At 38.0% G+C, this 21,404-nt stretch overlaps 1 protein-coding gene across 2 annotated transcripts in view; it reads right to left on the bottom strand.

Annotated features, from left to right (window-relative positions):
• The window catches only part of Nebl (nebulette), a 327,581-nt gene that overhangs the window by 143,672 nt on the left and 162,505 nt on the right, over positions 1–21,404 (bottom strand). For both annotated transcript variants that reach the window (XM_042686263.1, XM_042686266.1), the window contains exon 4: positions 7,102–7,209. In XM_042686263.1, the coding sequence (XP_042542197.1) occupies positions 7,102–7,209 (108 nt within the window). The remainder of the gene's footprint in view (positions 1–7,101; positions 7,210–21,404) is intronic.

Below are 21,404 nucleotides of genomic sequence, written 5' to 3'. Positions count from 1 at the left end.
AATGTTTAAGGAATTAGTATAGTTTTCAAAAATGATTTTCTCTGCAGGAAAGAAAGAGAGGGAGGAAGGCAGGAAGGAACGAAGGAACGAACAAACTAACAAACAATGGAAGGAAGGAAGGAAGGAAGGAAGGAAGGAAGGAAGGAAGGAAGGAAGAAGGAAGAAGGGAGGGAGGGAGGGAGGGAGGGAGGGAGGGAGGGAGGAAGGAAGGAAGGAAGGAAGGAAGGAAGGAAGGAAGGAAGGAAGGAAGGAAGGAAGGAAGGAAGGAAGGAAGGAAGGAAGGAAGGAAGGAAGGAAGGAAAAGTATATACCAAGTCAGGGGAGAGAAAGGAACCTCTGAGACTTTGTGGAGACAGGGCTAAGGGCCTCTGGCACAGAGGTATGCAGGATGCAGGGCTCAGGAGGGAAGAGGACCTCCTATGCTGGAGGTCTCAGTTATCACTAAGCTAAGGGCAGAACATTCAACTGCAAAGGTTTTGTATTTTGCCCTTAAGGCAAGAGGGAACTATTGATGGATTTTAAGAGAGAGTGTGGCATTTTAGGAAGAATTTGCAAGAAACTATGTGGAAAACAGCCTGGGAGGGAGTAGAGGCCACACAGTGGTGATAGAGAACAGTCATGAGACTATTCTAGAAACTCAAAACCAAGAGAGAGGGACATGCTCTAAAAAGGACATAACAAGCAAGGTAATAACAAAATGTCATGGCTCGTAGCATTCATTCTCATAGATACAAAAATAGACTGAACATGACACGGGTGATCTTCACCTTCTTGAAGTTAAAGGGATAAGATAATTAGACCCATGAAATGCCATCACTGCTGGTATTTGAATGTGGGGGTATTTAATCAGGGGAGCCAGAATGCCATTTACAAGACTCAGGCAAAAGTCTAGAACAGATTACAGAGCCAGATCTAAGAGAAATGGACAGACCATATTGACAAACATCAGAAATGGTGGGCAATCCTTTAGGGACAATTGTGAGGGACCTTTAAAGTCAAGAGGAAGGGTTTTCTGTGATTAGACTTTTTCTACTTGAAGTGCAGTTCCAATAATGTTTTCACTTTAAAAAAAACTGGATCACAATTAGGATCTTGATGAAAATGTTTCATAAAAATTCATCTGGTGATAGAGTTGAAGACACAATGGAAGCAGCAGAATGCAAATGGATGCAGAGAAAGCCAATTAGGAAGCCAACACCATAGAAGAGTTGGCATGTTATAGATTTGAAAAGAGAAGGATGGAGGAGAAAGGAATTCACAAAGTGATCTTGGGAAATCCTGTCAGATCCTTACTTTGTATCTCCAAAAAGAAGTCATAGGTGCTAATTCGGTGGCTCTTCCGAAACCTCTCTTTAGACAAGGCCATTTTACAACCATAGCTCCTGTTTTTGCCATGCACAACTAATTACTGGTCTGGGACATATTTGTTTAAGTAACTGTGGCTAAGAAATTGAGAATAAAGAGAAGGGATCAGCCTTTGAAGTTCTGCCCTACATGGAAAACTTAAAGCAAAACCAGGTGTAAGGATTTTGAAAGGGAAAAGAAAGGACTAAGGTAATTTTCCATATATTTTTCTCATAAAATTATAAGTATTCCTTATAGAAATCATTTCCCTTGGGGAAAGAAGTTGTTCAGAGGGCCTAATTAAATAAAGGATGCCAAGTGATCCAAATGAATATTTATATATGCATCAGGTATTATAAGAAAAATGTCTGCTATTATTACCCTATCACTTTATTTGACATATTTCATCTTTTACATTTAAAGATATTATATGCCTATTATTGCTTGGGTTGGTATTGGAGTTACTGCTTGGGATAAACTGAAGGTAAGATCCAGTCCAGTAAAGCAACAGAAAGATTCTTAACCATCAGCTTTATCATCCATGTTATCCTCAACTATCATCTATGTTAACCAACCCAACTATGTTTTACAACAAAAATGTTGTCTCATTCTTCTTCAGCACAAAGTACCTAGTGCACCGAATTTACTATTCAAAATCAGAAAACTTCCTGTCAAGTTTCCATTTCATAATAAATAGTATACTTCTGGTATAAGGAAGAAATTAATGAAGACTCCATTTGAGTGACTTTTCTAATTTTTCTCCCCTTTAAAAAAATTTCTTTTAATGTTTGCTAAATATTAAAAAAAAAAAAAAAAACCTTTCCCTTCTGTCAGTTGTTGGGAATTACATAAGACCTAATTGCCTCCTACACGATAATTTTGCCACCAGTTTACAATTAGCATGCATTTCTCATGCATGAGTTGACCCAATTACATAACAAATTTTGCCTTTGGGGATTTCTCTTGACTGCTTGTCTTCTGTCCACCGTACAACTCAATTTCACACTGTCAGCAGCCTGAACATGGTTACAGTCAGTCTCTGTCAAAATGATTTATTTAAATTACAAACAGAGACCAAATCCCCAGATAATCATCCCTCCCCTCACATGCTCACCCTTACATTCAGCCTAACTTTGGATCAAATCTTTTAATAGTTCACCGACACCATATTCAATTATTAGGCACTGTTGAGTTCCAATAATGTAATATTTCTGAAGCAAGCTCACAGTCTCAGGGAACTAAGTCAGCAGTATCCATGTGAGCTTATTAATGGGCACATAATTTATTTTACATTTTAAGAAGTCAATGAAAAATTATGTTGCTCTATCAAAAACTTCTGACTTAATTCAATTTCAGTATCCAATTACAGAGAGAGTTGGTGTGGGGTTTACCTGTAACTAAAAAGAAAGAAAAGAAAAGGTTTGGATCTTAGTTTTTCTTGTAAAGCAAGAATGCATTCCTCATAATGGGTATGCTAGATCATAATAGATATAGTCGCAAAATAAAGACATTTGGGAAACATGATAATCAAAAGTATAGACACTGACATGGAAGAGAAAAAAATCTGGTAGTGAATATGTATATATATATATATATATATATATATATATATACACACACACACACACACACACACACACACACACATAGCATTTAGGCAGTGAAGAACACACACACACACACACACACACGCACACACACACACACACACACGCACACACACACACACACACGCACACACACACACACACACACGGGTGGGCCAAACTGTTCGGTCTTTGTGTCAAGGCCAGGTACATATTCTGACAAATCAAATAATGGTACACTTACTATTTCCATCAGTCTGTAAAATATATGACTTTTGCATTAGTGTGTGTTTTCCTTTCCTCTTCCAAATGATATTTCTCTTCCCCCTGAAATAAATTAGAAAATAAACACCTAGTTTTTATCTACAGCACAGTCTGTAAAAGTCTCTTGGGGCCTGACTTTACCATTTTATTTCACAATTTATCCCTTGACTGTGTGAGTTAATTGAAAGTGCAGCTTCGATGAGTGTGTAAACAGGCAGAAAGAAACACATCAGTGACCTTAGCAGGCTAGCCTGAATCCCTAAGATGCCTGATGAAGACTTGGCTTTGCCACCCCGCTGCATGTGCCCTGAAGGACCTACTTATGAACTAAAGGTGCTACCCTCCAAATACTAGAGAGAGCCACACAAACAAAAGCTATGCAGATAAGAGATAAATGTGCTTTTTATAAGTATCCAAGGGCATAGCATTCTTCAATGCCTATTTATACATTGTCTTGTAAGACCATTTTCCTCAAAGATTAAAGAAATCACAAAGACATCTAAGGACAGACCTGTCATTTGTAAGTGTATGCCCTAGAATTGGAGGGGGAAGCAAGAATAGATGGTAAATCTGTAAGCACTCAGTCCCTAAGTCATCACTGTACACACAGGCCACCCAGGTACATTCTGCTGAAGAGAAACATACACCTGAAGCAAAACCTGGACTCCTTCCTAAATATTATCTTCAATTTAAGTGCTTTGGCTGATATCCTGACTTCTCATAAAACCCAATTTCCAAGCCAAATGCATAAACATTAGTCAGACTCCTTCTGAATATTAATTTTTTGAATGATAAAAGGACAGCTTCTAGAAAGCCACTGGGGAAAACAAGAACTTTATTCTAGAGGCCACATTCCATTTCTTTCAAACCCTTAAGTCAGTGCTGAAATCCTGCCTCTTTCTTATTCTTTCTGCAGCTATTCTGGGGAACATAGCAGAAGAATTTTAAATTGCAGTATTTAATAAATCTCCTGCGTTCAATATGTTGTCATTTTAGGCAGCCAAAACAGGAGGCAGGGCTAATCTACTCTCACCTCTTTTATTACACACAATTTGAAATTTATAGCTGTACTTTATCCCACACCTCAGTAACACAGGCCAGTGGAGTAGATATTTCCAAATGATTTCAAATCTGACACAAATGAACACGAGAAGGCTGAAAAGTGTTCATAACATTGACACAGACACAAGCAATCAAAACCGCTCATTCATCCATAACATATTAGCCCAAACACATAGGAGTTGTCATTAAATTCACTGCTTTATGTCTTTATTCTTTCTTATGTCCAAAAGGATTAGCAGCAGCTTAAAAGGAGCCACAAAAATATTCAAAGATAAAATGAACTGAAAGACAAGTAAGAAAAATAAAGCCTGGTGCAGCCACCTACATCAACCTTTTTGGAAGGGGGAGCTCTCAAATCTCACATCACTGATGATTTTCAGGATCATTCAGCTCCATCCCTGCCCCTCCAACAGGAAGATCCACGTCTGCCCAGTCTAGATACTTGCTCTCCTTCCTCACTTCCCAGACCACTGTGCATAAGATCTGTCTGGGTTTCAGCCAACATTGTTCAGTGGGGTTTAAATGAAAGCAGTATAGAAAACTGGATTAACCAAAGTCGCACTTTTCAGACCAAGCTACATTTCTTATTAAAAAAAAAAAAAAAAAGTCCTAGAGTTATATGGAAAAACCATTGAGGTAATGGAAAAGGGTCATGAAACAGAGGTCTTATAAATGAATAATAAGTTGACCAGACCTCCGAGTATTTTCATAGCCTCCCTTCTTCATGAGTAGGTTCCTAACAAAAATATTTTAACAGAAATATTGTGTCTTTATTCTCTTCCTACCCTCTAAACATAAATATGTCTCCTCATGGCCTAACAAACTATTTATAAGACTGTCATATTGTTAAAATCAAAACACTGCAAAACTTTTTTTTTAAGATGTTGTGTACATTATACTCTTTTTCTTCCTTTTTTCTTTTTTGTAGGTTGTAGGGCTTGAACTCAGGGCCTGGGCACTGTCCCTGAACTCTTCAGCTCAAGGTACTGTTCTACCACTTTATGCCACAGTGCCACTTCAAGTTTTGGGGTGGTTAATTGGAGATAAGAGTCTCATGGACTTTCCTGAATGGGCTGCTTTTGAACCTAGATCCTCAGATCTAGGCCTCCTGAGTAGCTAGGATTACAGGTGTAAGCCACTGGTGCCCTGCTACATTAGACTCTTAACCTAATGGACTTTAAATGTACACTGGTATATACAGAATACATATAGATGAATACGCACCTGTGATACAGGGTTTTGCAATATTAAGTGTGGAGCTGCGGACAGCCTCTGGTATTGAACATGAGGCACATTCCTGCTAATGACAAATGTTGGTGAAATGATCGGTTCTTTTCTAAATAAACACAAAAACTGACTTAATTGGATTATAAATGTAAAGACTTACCTATGAGTCAGCTTCAGTCTTCCTGTTAGCTGCCACATAGATGTCTTAAGGAGAAATGTTTAGTTCTTTGTGTTGGAAATTTCTATGAAAGTTCAAGATTTATGGCACAACTTTGTCTTGGCAACATTATTTTTTTTCAATCTCCAAAAATGATCCAAAGAAAGAAAGATGACTGAATGTCATGGTCAGTAAAATATACCTCCAATTTGTATTTTTAAGAGCAAGAATAGGTTTTTGGCTTAATGAAAGAATGAAGAGGAAGAAAAATAAGGAGAATAATCACTGCTGTTCATGATTGACAGTTTCTGGGATGCAGCAGGAAAACAAGAGGTCATGAAATCTTGTAAGTCAATTCTTTATCTTCAAATGAAAAAAAAAGCCTTACTAATGTAAACTGTCCATTTGAAGATCAGTGAATAAACCTTAAGGAATATGATAAAAGAAAAGCCTCCTCCAGATTCCCAAATAAAATTTAAGCATTAAATATTTCTGTTTTTAAACTTTTGACAGGTAGGTATTTTGTTAAATTACATATTATAATTGTTATTTGCAAGCTGTACACATATGTAGATGTATGCATATATACACATGTATATCTCATGAAGATAGACCAATATCAATGCATTTAAATCCATCTGCTGATTCAATGTCTCCTAGAAAATAACGCCATATCACTTACGTCACATGCAAAATGCAATTTTCAGGAAAAATGATGAGTTTTCTGTGTTTGCTCATAATTTTATATACATACTGTTGATATCTCCCCGCTTGGATATCTGACACTAAACTAAATTTTTACATAAAAACACACTTTGATACTTCATATAATACTTCGGAAGAAATGCAATCACACATATTAAGGACAGGAATTAAGAATGAACTATTTACATATCTTTAATAAGTACTAAATTAATATATTCCTGGTTCTAATATGTCTTTAGCTTCTGCCAGTCCCAACTTACTGAACAAGATACCACTTTCAAATAGAAAGTAGCTACCTATGTGTTTATTTCCAAAATTAAATGTGATATAGGATCAGACAAATATCTAATTTAAAGTATTCAACCACCTATACATGTAAATTGGCAAATATAAGATGTTTCAAGATACCAAATCATATATGTATACTTTGTATGTTTATCTACAGCAAAAATATTAACTGCCAGGTTTTTTTCAATTTCATTATTGAAAAATCCTATTTTGTAAATATTCAAAAGGTGTGAATCATGTGTAATTAAAGAAGCTAAGGGATTATAATAACTGTTAGACTGTAGATACCTATGATAAAGAGCCAAAGGGCAGATCTTTAACAGGTGTAGTTGGCATATTTTATGAGTACTCCAAGTACCTCTTGCATACCACAACAGCAAGCACATATTCAAGGCACCCAGTCTCACATTCCTATCCAGAAACACACATCAGGGTTGCCAAGTCAGCCACAAAGGAAATGGCACCTACGTTACTGATTTGTTCCTGAGTCCTCTTCAGCCTCTGCAGCTCAGGTGTGTCTGTCACGATGCTGAAACCTCTTCCTTTGCTTTCTTCAAAATCTCTTTTGTACTTGACCTAACAAGAAGAGGGGAAAGACAAGAAACAACATTTAAAATGAAGGGTAAACAAAGGACTCTCAAATCCCCCTCAGGACAGGCAGAGGTAGAGACAAAACTGCTAGAATTGGAAGTGATGCTTATGGACACAGGTCTCAGCAGGAGGCAACCTGAAAGTCAAGAGGGCAAACCTAGACTACTTGATTTGTGTCCCAGCAGCTTTACCTGTTATCTGTGTGATCTTACACAAGTTACCTATCCATTCTGTGCATTCCTAGTCTGTGCATTCCTGTCAATGCTAATATCAACAGCAGATATTTAACTGGGTATAGAGACAAGGTCAAAGGATTCAAAGCATGCATGTAGCTAACAGGAGTGGGTCAGTACTTTATGACAATTCATTTTTATAATCAACATTGATACTGTCAGTACTATCAAGGAAGGAAAACAATAGGAAAAAAACAAGAGTTAGATCCTCTACTCTCCAGCCTGTCTTATAAGTAAAAGAGCATTTTTGACCCTAGATTTCCCTAAGGAGGAGGAACCCAAATAAAATCAACAGCCAGACCTGTCCCTAAGCAGTTTTTATTCTACTTCATAAGAAAGCATGAATACAACTGCTGCATTGCCAGATGTCAATTATGGGTGTGCTTATGAAAATATTTATAAAATAGGCCAACCACAGGGAGTAAAACTTCTCACGCAGGTCCTTGGATAAATAAACTTTCACCAAGTATGATAGCATATTCCTGTAATCCTGGAACTCAGGAGGCTGCAGCAGGAGATTGCAAGTGCCAGGCCAACCTGAACCGCATACCGAGAATCTGTCTCAGAAAGACAAGTGCTGGGGATACATTTCAGTGGCAGAAAACTTATCTGGCACATGCAAGGCCCTGTTTTACCTGACACCACAAGGTGTAAGTCAGAATACAGTTATTTTACAAATATAACCCAATGATGCTGAGGACTGGAATAGTACCAGCTCAGTCCCCTATTATTAATACACTAACTTTTAATATTAGTAACTTTCACACCACCTAAATATTTTGATTGGGATACACATGTCACTTTTTTGGCAGTGCTGTGGTTTGAACTCAAGGTCTCACACTTGCTAGTCAGGCACTCTACCACTTAAGCCATGTCCTTAGCCCTATTCATGATACTCATTTTTCTAATACAGTCTCACCATTTTGCACCAGACCACCGTCAGAGCAAGATCCTCTTAGATATACCTCCTGCATAGGTGAGAATAAAGGCATATGTCACCGTGTCTGGCATATTTGTCCAGATGAGATGTGGCACTTGTCAACTTTTTTAGTAGGGCTGGCCTTGAACTTTGATTCCCCTAATCTCTACCTCCCATGTAGCTAGAGGGAAAGATGTTCTTTTATTTTTTAAGCCCTAAATATCAATATAGAAACACAGTTTAATAGTTCATGTAATCCACATTCTATATTCAGAATTAGAAGCCTCAAAGTAACACTTAAATTACTGTAATCATTTCTAAAAAAAAAAATCTAATTGTGTAAATGCAGGTTCTGAACAAGGTCTGAGAAGTTTGCTTAGAAGGCTAGAGGAAGACTGTTTTGTTCAGGCACATCTGTATTTACATATTCAATTCTCTCAAGCATCATTAGCCTTGGGGCTACTGGAAATTTTTCCCCTGCCAGATGAACTTGAAAAGAAAAAAGAAAACACTCCTGAAAACAAATAGATCCAGACAACGTGTCACTTTCAGCTTAAGCATATCTAATTTTCTCTCCAGACTTCCATTTAAATTTATAAATGTACTTTAACTATTCCCATAAATAAAAGGTCCAATAAATGGCAATATTTTTATTCCAAGGGGGAAAAACGCTGTGTGTGCTCAGGCTCAATCTCTCAGCATGCGTGGAGACACACAGCGATGCGCTCTTGGTGTTTTATGCCTACCTAAGCAGGGAAGCCACTTAGCTTGGCTGGAGGTGAGCGCCAGGGTGCAGAGCAGTAAAATAATGAAAGTAAGAAGGATGATGGGGTTGTGATGGCAACGGGCACAGAGCTGGAGGAAGAAAGGTCTCTCCGTCAAATCCTAGCGGCTTTAACCGCGGTTTCATGAAGGCTCCATCACATCGTCTGTTATTTGCTGGAATTCTTTAAAAATTAAAATTTCCAAAGAAGGCAATTATAAAAAAAAGCACTTTAAATTCTACAATCATAGATTTGGTGCTGATTGTCATCTGTGAATGTGGAATCCTTTCCACAGGGGAGAGAGAGAGAGAGACAGAGAGAGAGACAGAGAGACAGAGACAGAGATACAGAGACAGAGAGACAGAGACAGAGAGACAGAGACAGAGATACAGAGACAGAGAGAGAAAGGGGGAGGGAGGGAGAGAGGGAGAGGGAGAGAGAGAAAGTAACATAGGGAGAAAGGGAGAAAGGGGAAAGGAAGAAAGAGATAGAGGGGAAGAAATGAAAGAAGGAAGTGAGGGAGGGAAGAGGAAACTTTTGATTTTGGTTTATTAGTTTTGGGCAGTACTGGGCTTTGAACTTGGGGTGTCATACTTGCCAAGCAGATACTCTACTACTTGAGCCACATCACTTTCTTTCTTTAGTTATTTTCTGGATAGGATCTTGTGGGTTTGTTTTTTTGTTTGTTTGTTTTTATTGTGAGAATACCATACAGAGGGGTTACAATTACATGGGCAAGATAATGAGTACATTTCTTATCAAGCATTGTTGCCTCCTCTTTGTTTCCCCTTCCCATCCCTTCCCATCCTCCCCCCTCCCCCCCACCAAACCCTCCCCTCCCTCCCCGCACCAAAGTTGTAAAGTTCGTTTTCAACATAATGACTTGTACATCTCATTGTTGCAATGGGTCCACCTGTATCCTTAGTTAAACGATTTGTTTTTGCCCTTCCCCTCCACAAATTATACCGACATCAAATACAGTGAAAGCAGGGGTTATACCGTGGGGGAGGGACATACAAAGCAACATAGAAATCATCACCATCCCCCACCCCACTACGGGAGATCTCCATCTTTGAAGGATCTTGTGTTTTTTATCTTGTGTTTTTGCCCGGGACAGTATCAAGATCCTTCTACCACTGTCTTCTACCTAGTTAGGATTACAAAAGTGCCACGATGCCCAGCCCAAGTGACTAGTTGGAAAAAGCATGATAGCTAATGGCTCACTGCTGGGCACTGATGGCTCACATTTGTAATCTTAGCTAACTCTCAGGAAGCTGAGATCTGAGGATTGGAATTCAAAGTCAGTCCAAGCAGACAAATCCAAGATCCTTATCTCCAATTAATTTATAAAAAGCTGTAAGTGGTGATGGGGCTCAAGTGATAGATCATCAGCCTTGAGTAAAAATGCTAACAAGAGCTCGCCAAGGTCCTGAGTTCAAGCTTCAGTGCCAGACTAAAATTTAAAAACAAAAGAGAAAGTATACAATTATCTCTATAAATGGCCCAGAGTATTTTAGAGCCTATTTATTTATTTGTTGTTTTAGGGTATATTTAAATGGCAAGGTACATAATCAAGACTCTCACGCTCTCAGCCCCAACTCAAGTACCCACAACCCAGTCTTTCTTTATTGCATTCAAGGAAGTCTCCCACGCGCACATCCCACCTCAGAGTGCCCCACTCGCAGAAGCAGCCTCATAAATGTTGAAGAAAGGACACAGGGAAGAGAGAGAAGAGGAACTGAAGCCAAGAAGCAGTGATTGCTCACCACATCTCCTGCCAGAGAACAAACAATGCTCCACTTAGCTGCAGCCTACGGATAGGATGAGTACAGGGAAGAGGGTAGAAGGCAAGAGATATGCCAAGACACTTAGCTCTAGATCAAGTTCTTAAGGGAACTGCCAGCCATATAAATTTAACTTACTAGACATAACTCAAGTATTTGCCAACTTCATCTAAGCTCCCCTTATAATCACCTGCTCTTTCCCCAGCAAAAATGGCTTAACTTTATGCTCCATGCTTAGCCTTGGACATAAAATTCTCATCTCCTAGCCTTGGACATAAAATTCTCATCTCTGGCTGGGCACTGGTGGCTCATGCCTGTAATCCTAACTACTCAGGATTGTAGTTCATAGCCAGCCTACTGTATGCCAAGTGCTGTTTCAGGCTTGGGAACAATGAAGCAGGCACTTCCCTCACAGTGGAGATAGAATACACAAGTCATAGTTATGGTAATGTCTGGTACATTAGCAAGTCCTAAGAGAAAGACAAGTGAGAACAGTATAAAGGCAGTGTTGAAAATGCTGACTTTATAGAGGGGCCAGAGCAGGCCTCAGAAAGAAGGTGACCTTTCAGTAAGGCTCATATGTGTTTATTTCAGATGCTGGGATGCTAGATAAAATTAGCATTCTCTGTGTATGGATGGTGAACCTGTTCATGGACAAATATGTACACAGGTATGGACAATGTACAGGTATATATTTTTTTCTCCTACCCAGAGATTAAAGAAGAATCATGAGAAAGAGAACAAATGAAATGATAATCAAGAATTCAGATGCTATTTTTCAGTCAGCCAAAGGCAAGTAAACATCAGTTTATAGTTAAATCATCTGTTCTGAGTGTCTTGGACTTAATAAAGCTATTTAATTATATGAGTAAACAAGCAGGAAAAATAAAACTCCGGAGTATGAAAGGGTTAAAGGAAGTGAATGACCTGGACCAGAGGCAAAAGGGAAAAAGGGGATGGCAGTGCTTCACCTTAAAGCAGTTTGTTGGCATGTGTTTAGTGTTAACCTAAAAACTACTGGCACCTTTATTGATGATTCATGTTATTCTACTCTTTAATTTATACTCTTCCTAATACAATGAAATAGATGACCAATTTCATTGTCCTCCGTGACCATAATGGTTAGTTCATGGGTTTGTTTTTTTTTTTTTTTTTTAGCCAAAGGGGAGATTGTGAAAGTCACAGTGTTTTAAAACTACACACTGATTTCTTAACCCATCTACAAAACTGAGTGCCCAGCTATGCACCATTTTGTATAGTTCTGCAGACTTTAAGACCCTACAGAATGTGGGCCATAGGATTTTTTGTCTCTGGCATTTTGCTTGGTGTCATGTTACACAAGCATTGAAGGCTTAATCATTATTTCATGATTGATTACTATCTAGTCCTGGATTTTTAATGCAGAAAATGCAGAAAATTGGTTAATTTCATACTGCTAGATGGGAATTAAGCACTGCAAAGGAAAATCTGATTAAGCACTTTTTTAAAAGGTGAAGTTAATTTTAACAAATGTTAAATCAAAGAAATGAGATCAAAAGTGAATTTGCTTTTATATAAATTAATCTCATAATTTGTAAATTTATGGTTAATTAAATAAATTAAAATTATAATTACCTTTTAAACATAATTAAAAAGCATTAGAAATAATTTCCATATATTTCTAATCCTTAAATTAGCTTTCCTTCACATTTGCAGAAGTATTTCATGATATATACAGATTTGTCAGGTTTCCGTGTATATTTACAACTTCACTAAAAGATTTGGTGCTTTTTTTACTTAAAAAACAGTTAGATAATGAATGACAGGAATGAAAACAGATCCTGTCTTGGGAATGGGTAGTGGTGGGAGGGAGAGGGGTAGTGGTGAGGATGAAGGAGGATGAATATGATCGAAATACTTGTACAATTGTGTCAAAATGGAACAATGAGGGTTCTTGAGACTGGTTTGAGAAAGGGGAGGGGAATAAGGGAGAATGATAGAAAGTATGAGCCTGATTAAGGTAGTTTGTCTGCAAACATGACCCTGTCAAAATAGAAGCCCCTGGTTCAACTAGTCGAAGCTAATAATAAACATAAGAGAACACAATGAAATGTATATTATTTATAAATTCTAAATAAATATGCAATGAAGTATATTTTACTTAATTTCTCAATCAGTTAAATAATTAAAATCATACCTAAGACACTCAGTATAGTTAAGTAGTTGACAGCAGGGGTTCAATTATTAGATAAATTCATTCAAGCTCTGGCTTCACTACTTACTAGCTAGATGACCTTACACAAGTTACTGAACCTCACTGAGCATAATTATAATACCATATTGATAATACTTTTGTGTGAAGCACTAAACCTAAGTTCTATTAGGTTCCACTAGGCTCCAGACACTGAACTGATCGTGTATTCTCGGAGCATAGCCAGGATGGGAAATCCATGAAGGCAATGTGTAAGAAGTACTCAGCACTCCATGACACGGTAACTGAACATCCAGAGAACACACTCTGCCACATAGTAGACATGGTGCCATCTGCACTTGGGAACTCCTTCCATCCTCCTTGGATCAAAGTAGCATATAATTTAATGAAATTTAAATATGCTTTACCTATATCATATTCAAGTAAGTCTTGGCAGGCATGCATTTGGGCACATATTATAGATCAAGGAAGTGAGAGGAAGTGACAAAGGTAATGAGGGTAACTGTAACCCCTCCATACATCACAAAGACAATAAAATTAAATTTTAAAAAACTAAAAAATAAATAAACCACAAAGGCAATGAGGGGCCAAATTCCCTATGACATCTGCCTACCCCAGCAACTTCTCGGGTGCCACCTTTCAATTTAGTATCTAACAGGGAAAAAAATTACCAGTGAAAATGATTCAACTGAACATAACATGGAAACCAGACACAAATGAAAACCACTGAACATTTCCCAGTGGAAACAATAATAAATGTTAGCTAATTTTCTAGCTGTGAACTGTTACTTTTGTTGTTTAAAGGAGTTAACATTCAATAAATCGGCTTATGAGTATAAAGCACCTTGATTTATGTCTCCCATTTTCATCATTCTCCCTCATCCCTCCCCACCCAACCCTTCCCCTCAAATTTCTTTTCTTTTCTTTTCTTTTTTTTTTTGGTTCAGTCATGGGTCTTGAATTCTGGGCCTGGGTGCTTTCCCTCAGCTCTTCAGCTCAAGGCTAGCGCTCTACCAGTTGAGCCACAGCGCCACTTCCGGCTTTTTTTCTTTTTGATTATGTGGTGCTGAGGAATCAAACCCAGGGCCTCAGGCATGCAAGGCAAGCGCTCTACCACTGAGCCACCTACCCAGCCCTCAAATTTCTTAATTTCATAAAACACCCCTGGTAATTGGCTATTTTTAATGACCCTCCTGGCAGCACAAAAGAAACAAGAATCATTTCGAGGAGTAAAATGTAGCAGGACTTTAACTTCATGGCAAATGTTGCTTAGATATTTATTTTGTAGGCCATCAAGGTCTTCATTTTCAGAGAATAAAGATTAGGTTGTGGAAGAGTGCCATTGCCAAAATTATAGACTGGTGAAGAGATTGATCCGAGAAAAAATAGCATACCTATTACATTAATGAATAAAATTAGTGCCTAAAATACATACACCTAAATCATATTTTAACCAAGAATTTCTTTTTTTTTCTTTTAATTTTATTTTATTTTATTTGAGAACATACTGTACAGAGGGGTTACAATTACATGGGCAGAAAAATGCATACATTTCTTACCAAGCATTGCAGCCTCCTCCTTTGATTACCCTTCACCTCCCTTCCCAGCCTCCCCCCTCCCCCCCACCCAATCATACCCCCCTCCCCCCCCCACCGACATTGTAAAGCTGGTTTTGACATGACATTTTGTACTTCTCATTGTTGCAACAGGTCCACCTGAATCCTTAAACGACTTGTTTGTCCCTGTCTCCTCCACATGTTATACTGACATCAAATATAGTGAAAGCAGGGGTTACACTGTGGGGGAGGGACATACAAAGCAACAAAGAAATAATATTATAAATGCGTTAGAAACACATGCATGAAAGAAACAAAAACATTAAAATACATATTTGAGGGTTCGTTTTCCTAACATCACATTCTCTGACTTTTTCCGCTTGACTCATACCTATACTAGATATTGCAAATAAGGGAAACCATGGGACCTATGTTTCTTTGGGCCTGCCTTACTTCACTTAATATAATTTTTTCCAAGCCTTTCCATTTCCTAACAAATGGGGAAATGTCATTCTTTCTGATGGAGGCATAGAATTCCATTGTGTATATATACCACATCTTCTTGATCCATTCATCTACTGAGGGGCATCTGGGTTGGTTCCATATCTTAGCTATGGTAAATAATGCTGCAATAAACATAGTTGTGCTGGTAGCTTTAGTGTGGCCTTGTTTGTGATCATTTGGGTAAATGCCCAAAAGTGGGATTGCTGGGTCATTGGGGAGCTCTATGTGGAGTCTTTTGAGGAACCTCCATACTGCTTTCCAAAGTGGTTGAACAAGTTTACATTCCCACCAACAATGAAGTAAGGTTCCTTTCTGTTCACATCCCCTCCAGCATCTGTTGTTGTTAGAGTTCTTGATTTTTGCTGTTCTAACTTTAACCAAGAATTTTACAAGTACAATCTAATAATCAACCAGTATATGAATTTTGACTTTCAAATCTGTATTCTCTTAACTTTTAATCCATTAGGAATAGCCACTCATCACATATTTATGGTTTGTATCTATAAATAACATACATTATACAGTGGTATTTCTATTATTTTATACTTAAGGTTAAATGGAGGACAAACTAAGAAATTACAACAAGGAACATTCTTAGGTGCATATTTTAAATAATCAAATATTAGAAAATGAATTGTTTCCAAGTAGGAAATCATTGATTAGGAAATTTATAATTCAGAAAAAAGCTATACCCCAACTCCGATGAAGAGAAAAGAGAAGATAAACCAAATAAATACACATATAGGAATTGAACTAACACAAAACAGAAAAAAGGAAAACAACCTGTCCTTGATCTCAATGTGTTAGACCTGATGAAAGTGACAGCTCATTCCTTGATGATCTTATGTATGCATGCTCCCTAACAAATGGATAATGTCATTAAAATTGTTCATAACAGCCTGCAGTGACATTACCCATCAAGCATCTTTTCTCTAAGAAAACATACTTCTTCTGTTATTACAAAACAAGGAGAAAAAACTAACACAGCAAAATGAAAACAAATGCAAAATTCAAATAATTTGAATTGTCCTGCATGTGTTCCCAAATGGTTTTAAGCTTCTATATAATTGATAACTCTCACTGAACCCAAAAACCATAGATCTCAGTAAATTGTTTTAATTCAAAATATAATAATAATAATTAAAAGACCATTTCCTTAATATAGAATTTCATGTAGAATATAAATTCTCCTACAAAAAACTTACAAGTTACTTTAAAAATCTCTGTCACAGCTAGAACTATGGTATGAATTCTGGTCCTCCATAAAGAAGAAACTATTTAAATAAATGAATGGAAGTGATAAATAATCAAGTGAAGAATGCTAGCTTCTTGGGAAAAATGAGAGCTTCCTAATGAGTGTGGGCTGGCTTTAAGAAACATTGGCATGCGGTCTCCTCACCACGCAGCAGCAGCTATGATTCATTGAAAACCTAAAGGTGGCAGACATTGTACTTGGTACTTGTCAGTCCATCTTGCTTAGTCTTCAAAACCCCTCTGTAAAAGACACCTTTTACCATTTGTTATATATGAGAGATGTCACAGAAACCTATTATTGGGCCCAGATTTCCCTCTTGAACCTCACTGCATCCATGTAGGCCTTCTCAAGAGGTAACACTTTTTTTATGTGACTCACTTTCTTCATCCCCACAGTTAGGCCCAAAGGTTGTTATCTGACTTAAACTAGTTCAAGTCAAGAGAGCTGGGGGATTTAAAGATTGGGACTAAAAGTGCTACAACCAGATGATCCCTGTTCTCTACTAGTGTCTCAAAAACCTAGCATGACTATTCGTGCCTTTGGATTTTGTGTGTTGGTATTTTTCAGAATAAATTATCGTGTTCTAGGGCATGGGGAGGACTGGCCACTTTCAGTCAAGAATTCTATTACAGGCAAATGAGGCTTGGTGCCTCAGATCCAAGTCCAGAATTGCTAACAACATCAGGACTCAAACTCAGATGTGCTGTCACTAAAGGCTTTGCTCTTATACTTGATCACACTTTAAGATGCCAATTCCAATATCTTGTAGAAGTCCCAGACTGTCTCTTCGATTGAAGCAAATTTTAATGAAAGTATACCATTTTATTCTTTAAAAACATTAGGGAGAAAAGACTTTAAATACTGCTTATCTAAAGAAACTTTTGAAGACTTTTTTAACAACCGTGTAAACAAGATCCTAAATAACGTTTCATTGCACTTAGATTTTTCATACACTATCCAGTATTGAGTCTTTAATGATTACACCAACTAATTAGATGTCCAGTGGGGGTTTATGAAATAAAGTAACAACTTCAAAATGTAAAGTAACTGAAGTGCTAAAGTACTAACTCAGAAAATTTGGTGGGTTAATTCAGTATTTTTACCTCTAAATGAACTCTGATTTTTTCAACAGGAAGATATGGATACTAAATAATTCAGGAAGACCTGAAAATTTAACAACATGCTAATTAGAAAACTATGACTGCAGTATTTACCTTGTCTTACTATGAGTCCGTTCATCACATTACAGATGCATTAACATATTTCTCCTAGCCTCAGAAAGGTCTGGTCCTGCTGAAGATACTAGCAGGGTCCAATTTCTGGGTCAGTCTCCCTAACGAATATATAGTAGGACTTTCTTTTCCCTCCAAGGGAAAAAGAAAATTGTGTTGGCTGGTACAGGGGTTTAAACTCGGGCCCTCAGACTTTGTTTGCTCTCTAGTTCATGGCTAGCATTCTATTCCTTGAGCCAAGCCTCCAGTTTAGCATTTTGCTGGTTAGTTGGAGTTGGAATATCATGGGCTTTTCTGTCCCTGCTGGCTTCACACCTTGATGCTCCAGGTCTCTGCAACCTGAATATGGGAGATTACATATGTGTGCCATTCACACTTTGCTTCAGGAGACTATTTTGTAGATTTTTTTTCTTTGTAATGTGGAAGAACTGGATTTTTACAGTTACCAAAAAAGAAAGAAGACAAATGAGTGGCTGGAGGTACTGGATACAGGAGAGAGGCCAGTTTGAGGTTGACATGGGAGTGTGTTCCTACTTCTTTTAACAATCCTACTTTCAAAAACTGCCCTGTACTTCTCATCATCCAGACTCCCCCACATCTGTGAGAGTACAGCTATTTGGGAGAAGCTGGCATTGCCAACAAGCCAGGTGGTCCTACTGTTTGGAAACCATCTGGTCTGAGTTTTCTCTTTGTCAGCACCATCAATGCATCAATAGTGAGAGCTATTATAAGGATGTGTGTATGTGTGTGTGTGTGTGTTGCTTCTTTAAATAAACTCAAACAAAACTACCCTGAATGTAAATTTGTGAGTTCTCTGAATTGTGCTTTCAGATAAGAATGAAATCTGGGTTGAGTTACACTGATAAACCTACATCCATCACATAACTTGGCAAAATCAAGTAGCAGCAGCCTAGGACTGCACCTCAATTCAAACAGCTTCTGTGGCCATGTTAGGCTACAGTGACTTTCAGGTCACTACTGTCCACCCCATCACAACCTATCACCAGCAAAGAGGAATTTCCAACTGCCAAAGCTGCCAAAGAAAATTGATATACCTAATGAGGAATAACAAGGCATTTGGATATTAGGGAAGCTCAAAAGTATCATTGAATTAGTTAAAGGGACTCTAAGAAACTGAAATTAATGAGAAACCCTACAGGCTTTCTCCATCTAGAACAGAACATGATAAACCAGAAAGCAACACTCACATAAAGAAGCACAGCTTATATTTAAAAAAAATATTAGCCCTCCTCAACACACACACACACACACACACACACACACACACACACACACACACACACACACACACACACACACACAGAGGCATTAATAAACCATGTCTCCTAAGACCTTAATCTCAGCTTCAGTCAAAGATAAAGTTTCCAGGCCCAGATGTTTTTATCAGAATACCCAAAGTCAGACCTCCCTAAATGCCAGCATCCTCCCCCCTCCAACGCAGGCCTCCATCTCATTGCCCTTTAGATAGAAGCTGGAAGTCACCATGTCACATCCACTTAAGAAGGGACAAATTAAAGAGGTTAAAGTACTGACCTAAAGTTAAAAGAGAAAGAAAGTGGGACTGTAAGAGATTTTACTTTCTTCTCTCAGCAGGTCATCTTCCTCTCCCCTTCTTTGCACCAATGTTTGACGTGTCAAAATTGCTTTGCTTCATCTTTACCTGACATCTAAATCATTTGACAGGCACAGAACCTTATCAAATTTCTACTTAGAGTACAAATAGAGGTAACAAACCATAGCCACAGAAATGGATAACAGCTACACAAAGAGCCGAGGCAGCAGGAGAGCAGGGAGACCCACTCCAGGCCCACTGGCCTATGAGCCCACAGGACAGGGAGGCAGTCCAGGCAAGATCAAAGGCTCATTCCACCAAAACCAATTGGTGCTCCAATTCTTCAGCCTGAGATCAAATCAACCATAAGGTTCCACACCAGGGGTGAAAAAAATTGTGAAATTGGTGGTGTCTGTCTACGCTAACTGGCATTTAAACTTAAAAGGCAAATGTAATACAAGGATCACAAAGACAGTTGGGAAGACCTCTGCCCACTCCAGCCTGAACTAGACATGAAGTCGCATTTGGAAATAGCATATCTTAATCCAGTAGGGTGACCCAGAAATAATACATCCTCAGTGTCATCTGTAATTTGGGCTAAAGTTCACTGCTCTAGTATTTGCCCAGAAATAAATAAGAAAATATAGTGCTTGCGGAAAATGAATGAAATATTTTAGGTAATATCGCACATAAAAAATTAAGCAATCTTGTATTTTATTCTTTTTATTCTTTTTTATTGTTTTTATTAAGGTGATGTATGGAGAGATTACCACTCAGAAATCCTATTTATAACCCATTTTTCTTTCAGTGTTTCTGGCTCTGAATACTTCTGGGAAAACTACAGAAGAAACTAGAGAAATAAACAGGAAAAAAAATACACAACCAAGTAGGCTATCTTCCAATTAAAGAACAGACTCAAAATTAGATTTACATTTACCTGACCATAAATATTCCAGCTTCTCTGACACTCTCCTGACATGAGACACTTGCATCCCAGTATTGTTTAATACTCTAATCAGAATACCAGATCCTTTTAGTTTTCTAAATGGAGACAGATCTAATATCCCAAAGATCATACAACTTATTAGTATGAGGTTACTGTATCTGTGTGTCTGTTCTACCCATGAGTTTTCTGGGTAAAATTAACAAGGAGCAGTAACCACATACAAATAATGAGACACATGTTGATATTAAAAGATTGGAAAAGCATTAGAATCCAGTAATCTAAGAGACTTCTCGAGGAAGTAAAAAAATGAGCAACTCCAGGGGGCAATACGGTACTACTTTTCCATATAAAACTAAAAGAAGAATGAAAGAAACAAAGAAAAAGAAAGAAAGACAGACAGACAGACAGACAGACAGAAAGAAAGAAGAAAGAAAGAAAGAAAGAAAGAAAGAAAGAAAGAAAGAAAGAAAGAAAGAAAGAAAGAAAGAAAGAAAGAAAGAAAGAAAGAAAGAAAGAAAGAAAGAAAGAAAGAAAGAAAGAAAGAAAGAAAGAAAGAAAGAAAGAAAGAAAGAAAGAAAGAAAGAAAGAAAGAAGAAAGAAAGAAAGAAAGAAAGAACCTGTGTTGAAGTGGAATTTTGGTAAGAGATTTTTTGTTTTGTTTTTGGGTCCAGTCATGGGGCCTGAACTCTGGGCCTGGGCACTGTCCCTCAGCTCTTCAGCTCAAGGCTAGCGCTCTACCACTTGAACCACAGCGCCACTTCCGGCTTTTTCTTTTTTGCTTATGTGGTGCTGAGGAATCGAACCCAGGACCTCAGGCATGCAAGGCAAGCGTTCTACCACTGAGCCACCTTCCCAGCCTTGGTAAGAGTTTTGTTGGGCAACATTCTAAGATTCAAATGGAATGATTTTTGGTGGGGTGTTTTTTATTTTTTTTTTTTGTTTCAATCTTTTATGCCTATCACACTAATCCATCCAATAGAATATTTTTAGCTTAATTTTACTGTCAAGGTGATGTACAGAGGGGTTACAGATACCTACTTAAGGTAGTGAGTACATTTCTTGTCGAATTTTTTTTTCTTTTTTGGTAATGGGTCTTGAACTCTGGGCCTGGGCACTGTCCCTGAGCCCTTCAGCTCAAGGCTAGTGCTCTACCACTGTGAGCCACAGAGCCACTTCCAGTTTTCTAGTGGTTAATTGAGGATAAGAGTCTCACAGACTTTCCT

The sequence above is a fragment of the Dipodomys spectabilis genome, unplaced genomic scaffold (genome assembly GCF_019054845.1).
Source record: "Dipodomys spectabilis isolate Male_0828 unplaced genomic scaffold, ASM1905484v1 ptg000096l, whole genome shotgun sequence".
NCBI lineage: Eukaryota > Metazoa > Chordata > Mammalia > Rodentia > Heteromyidae > Dipodomys > Dipodomys spectabilis.
Note: the sequence above shows the minus strand (reverse complement) of the source record. Positions and strands in the feature narration are given on the sequence as shown.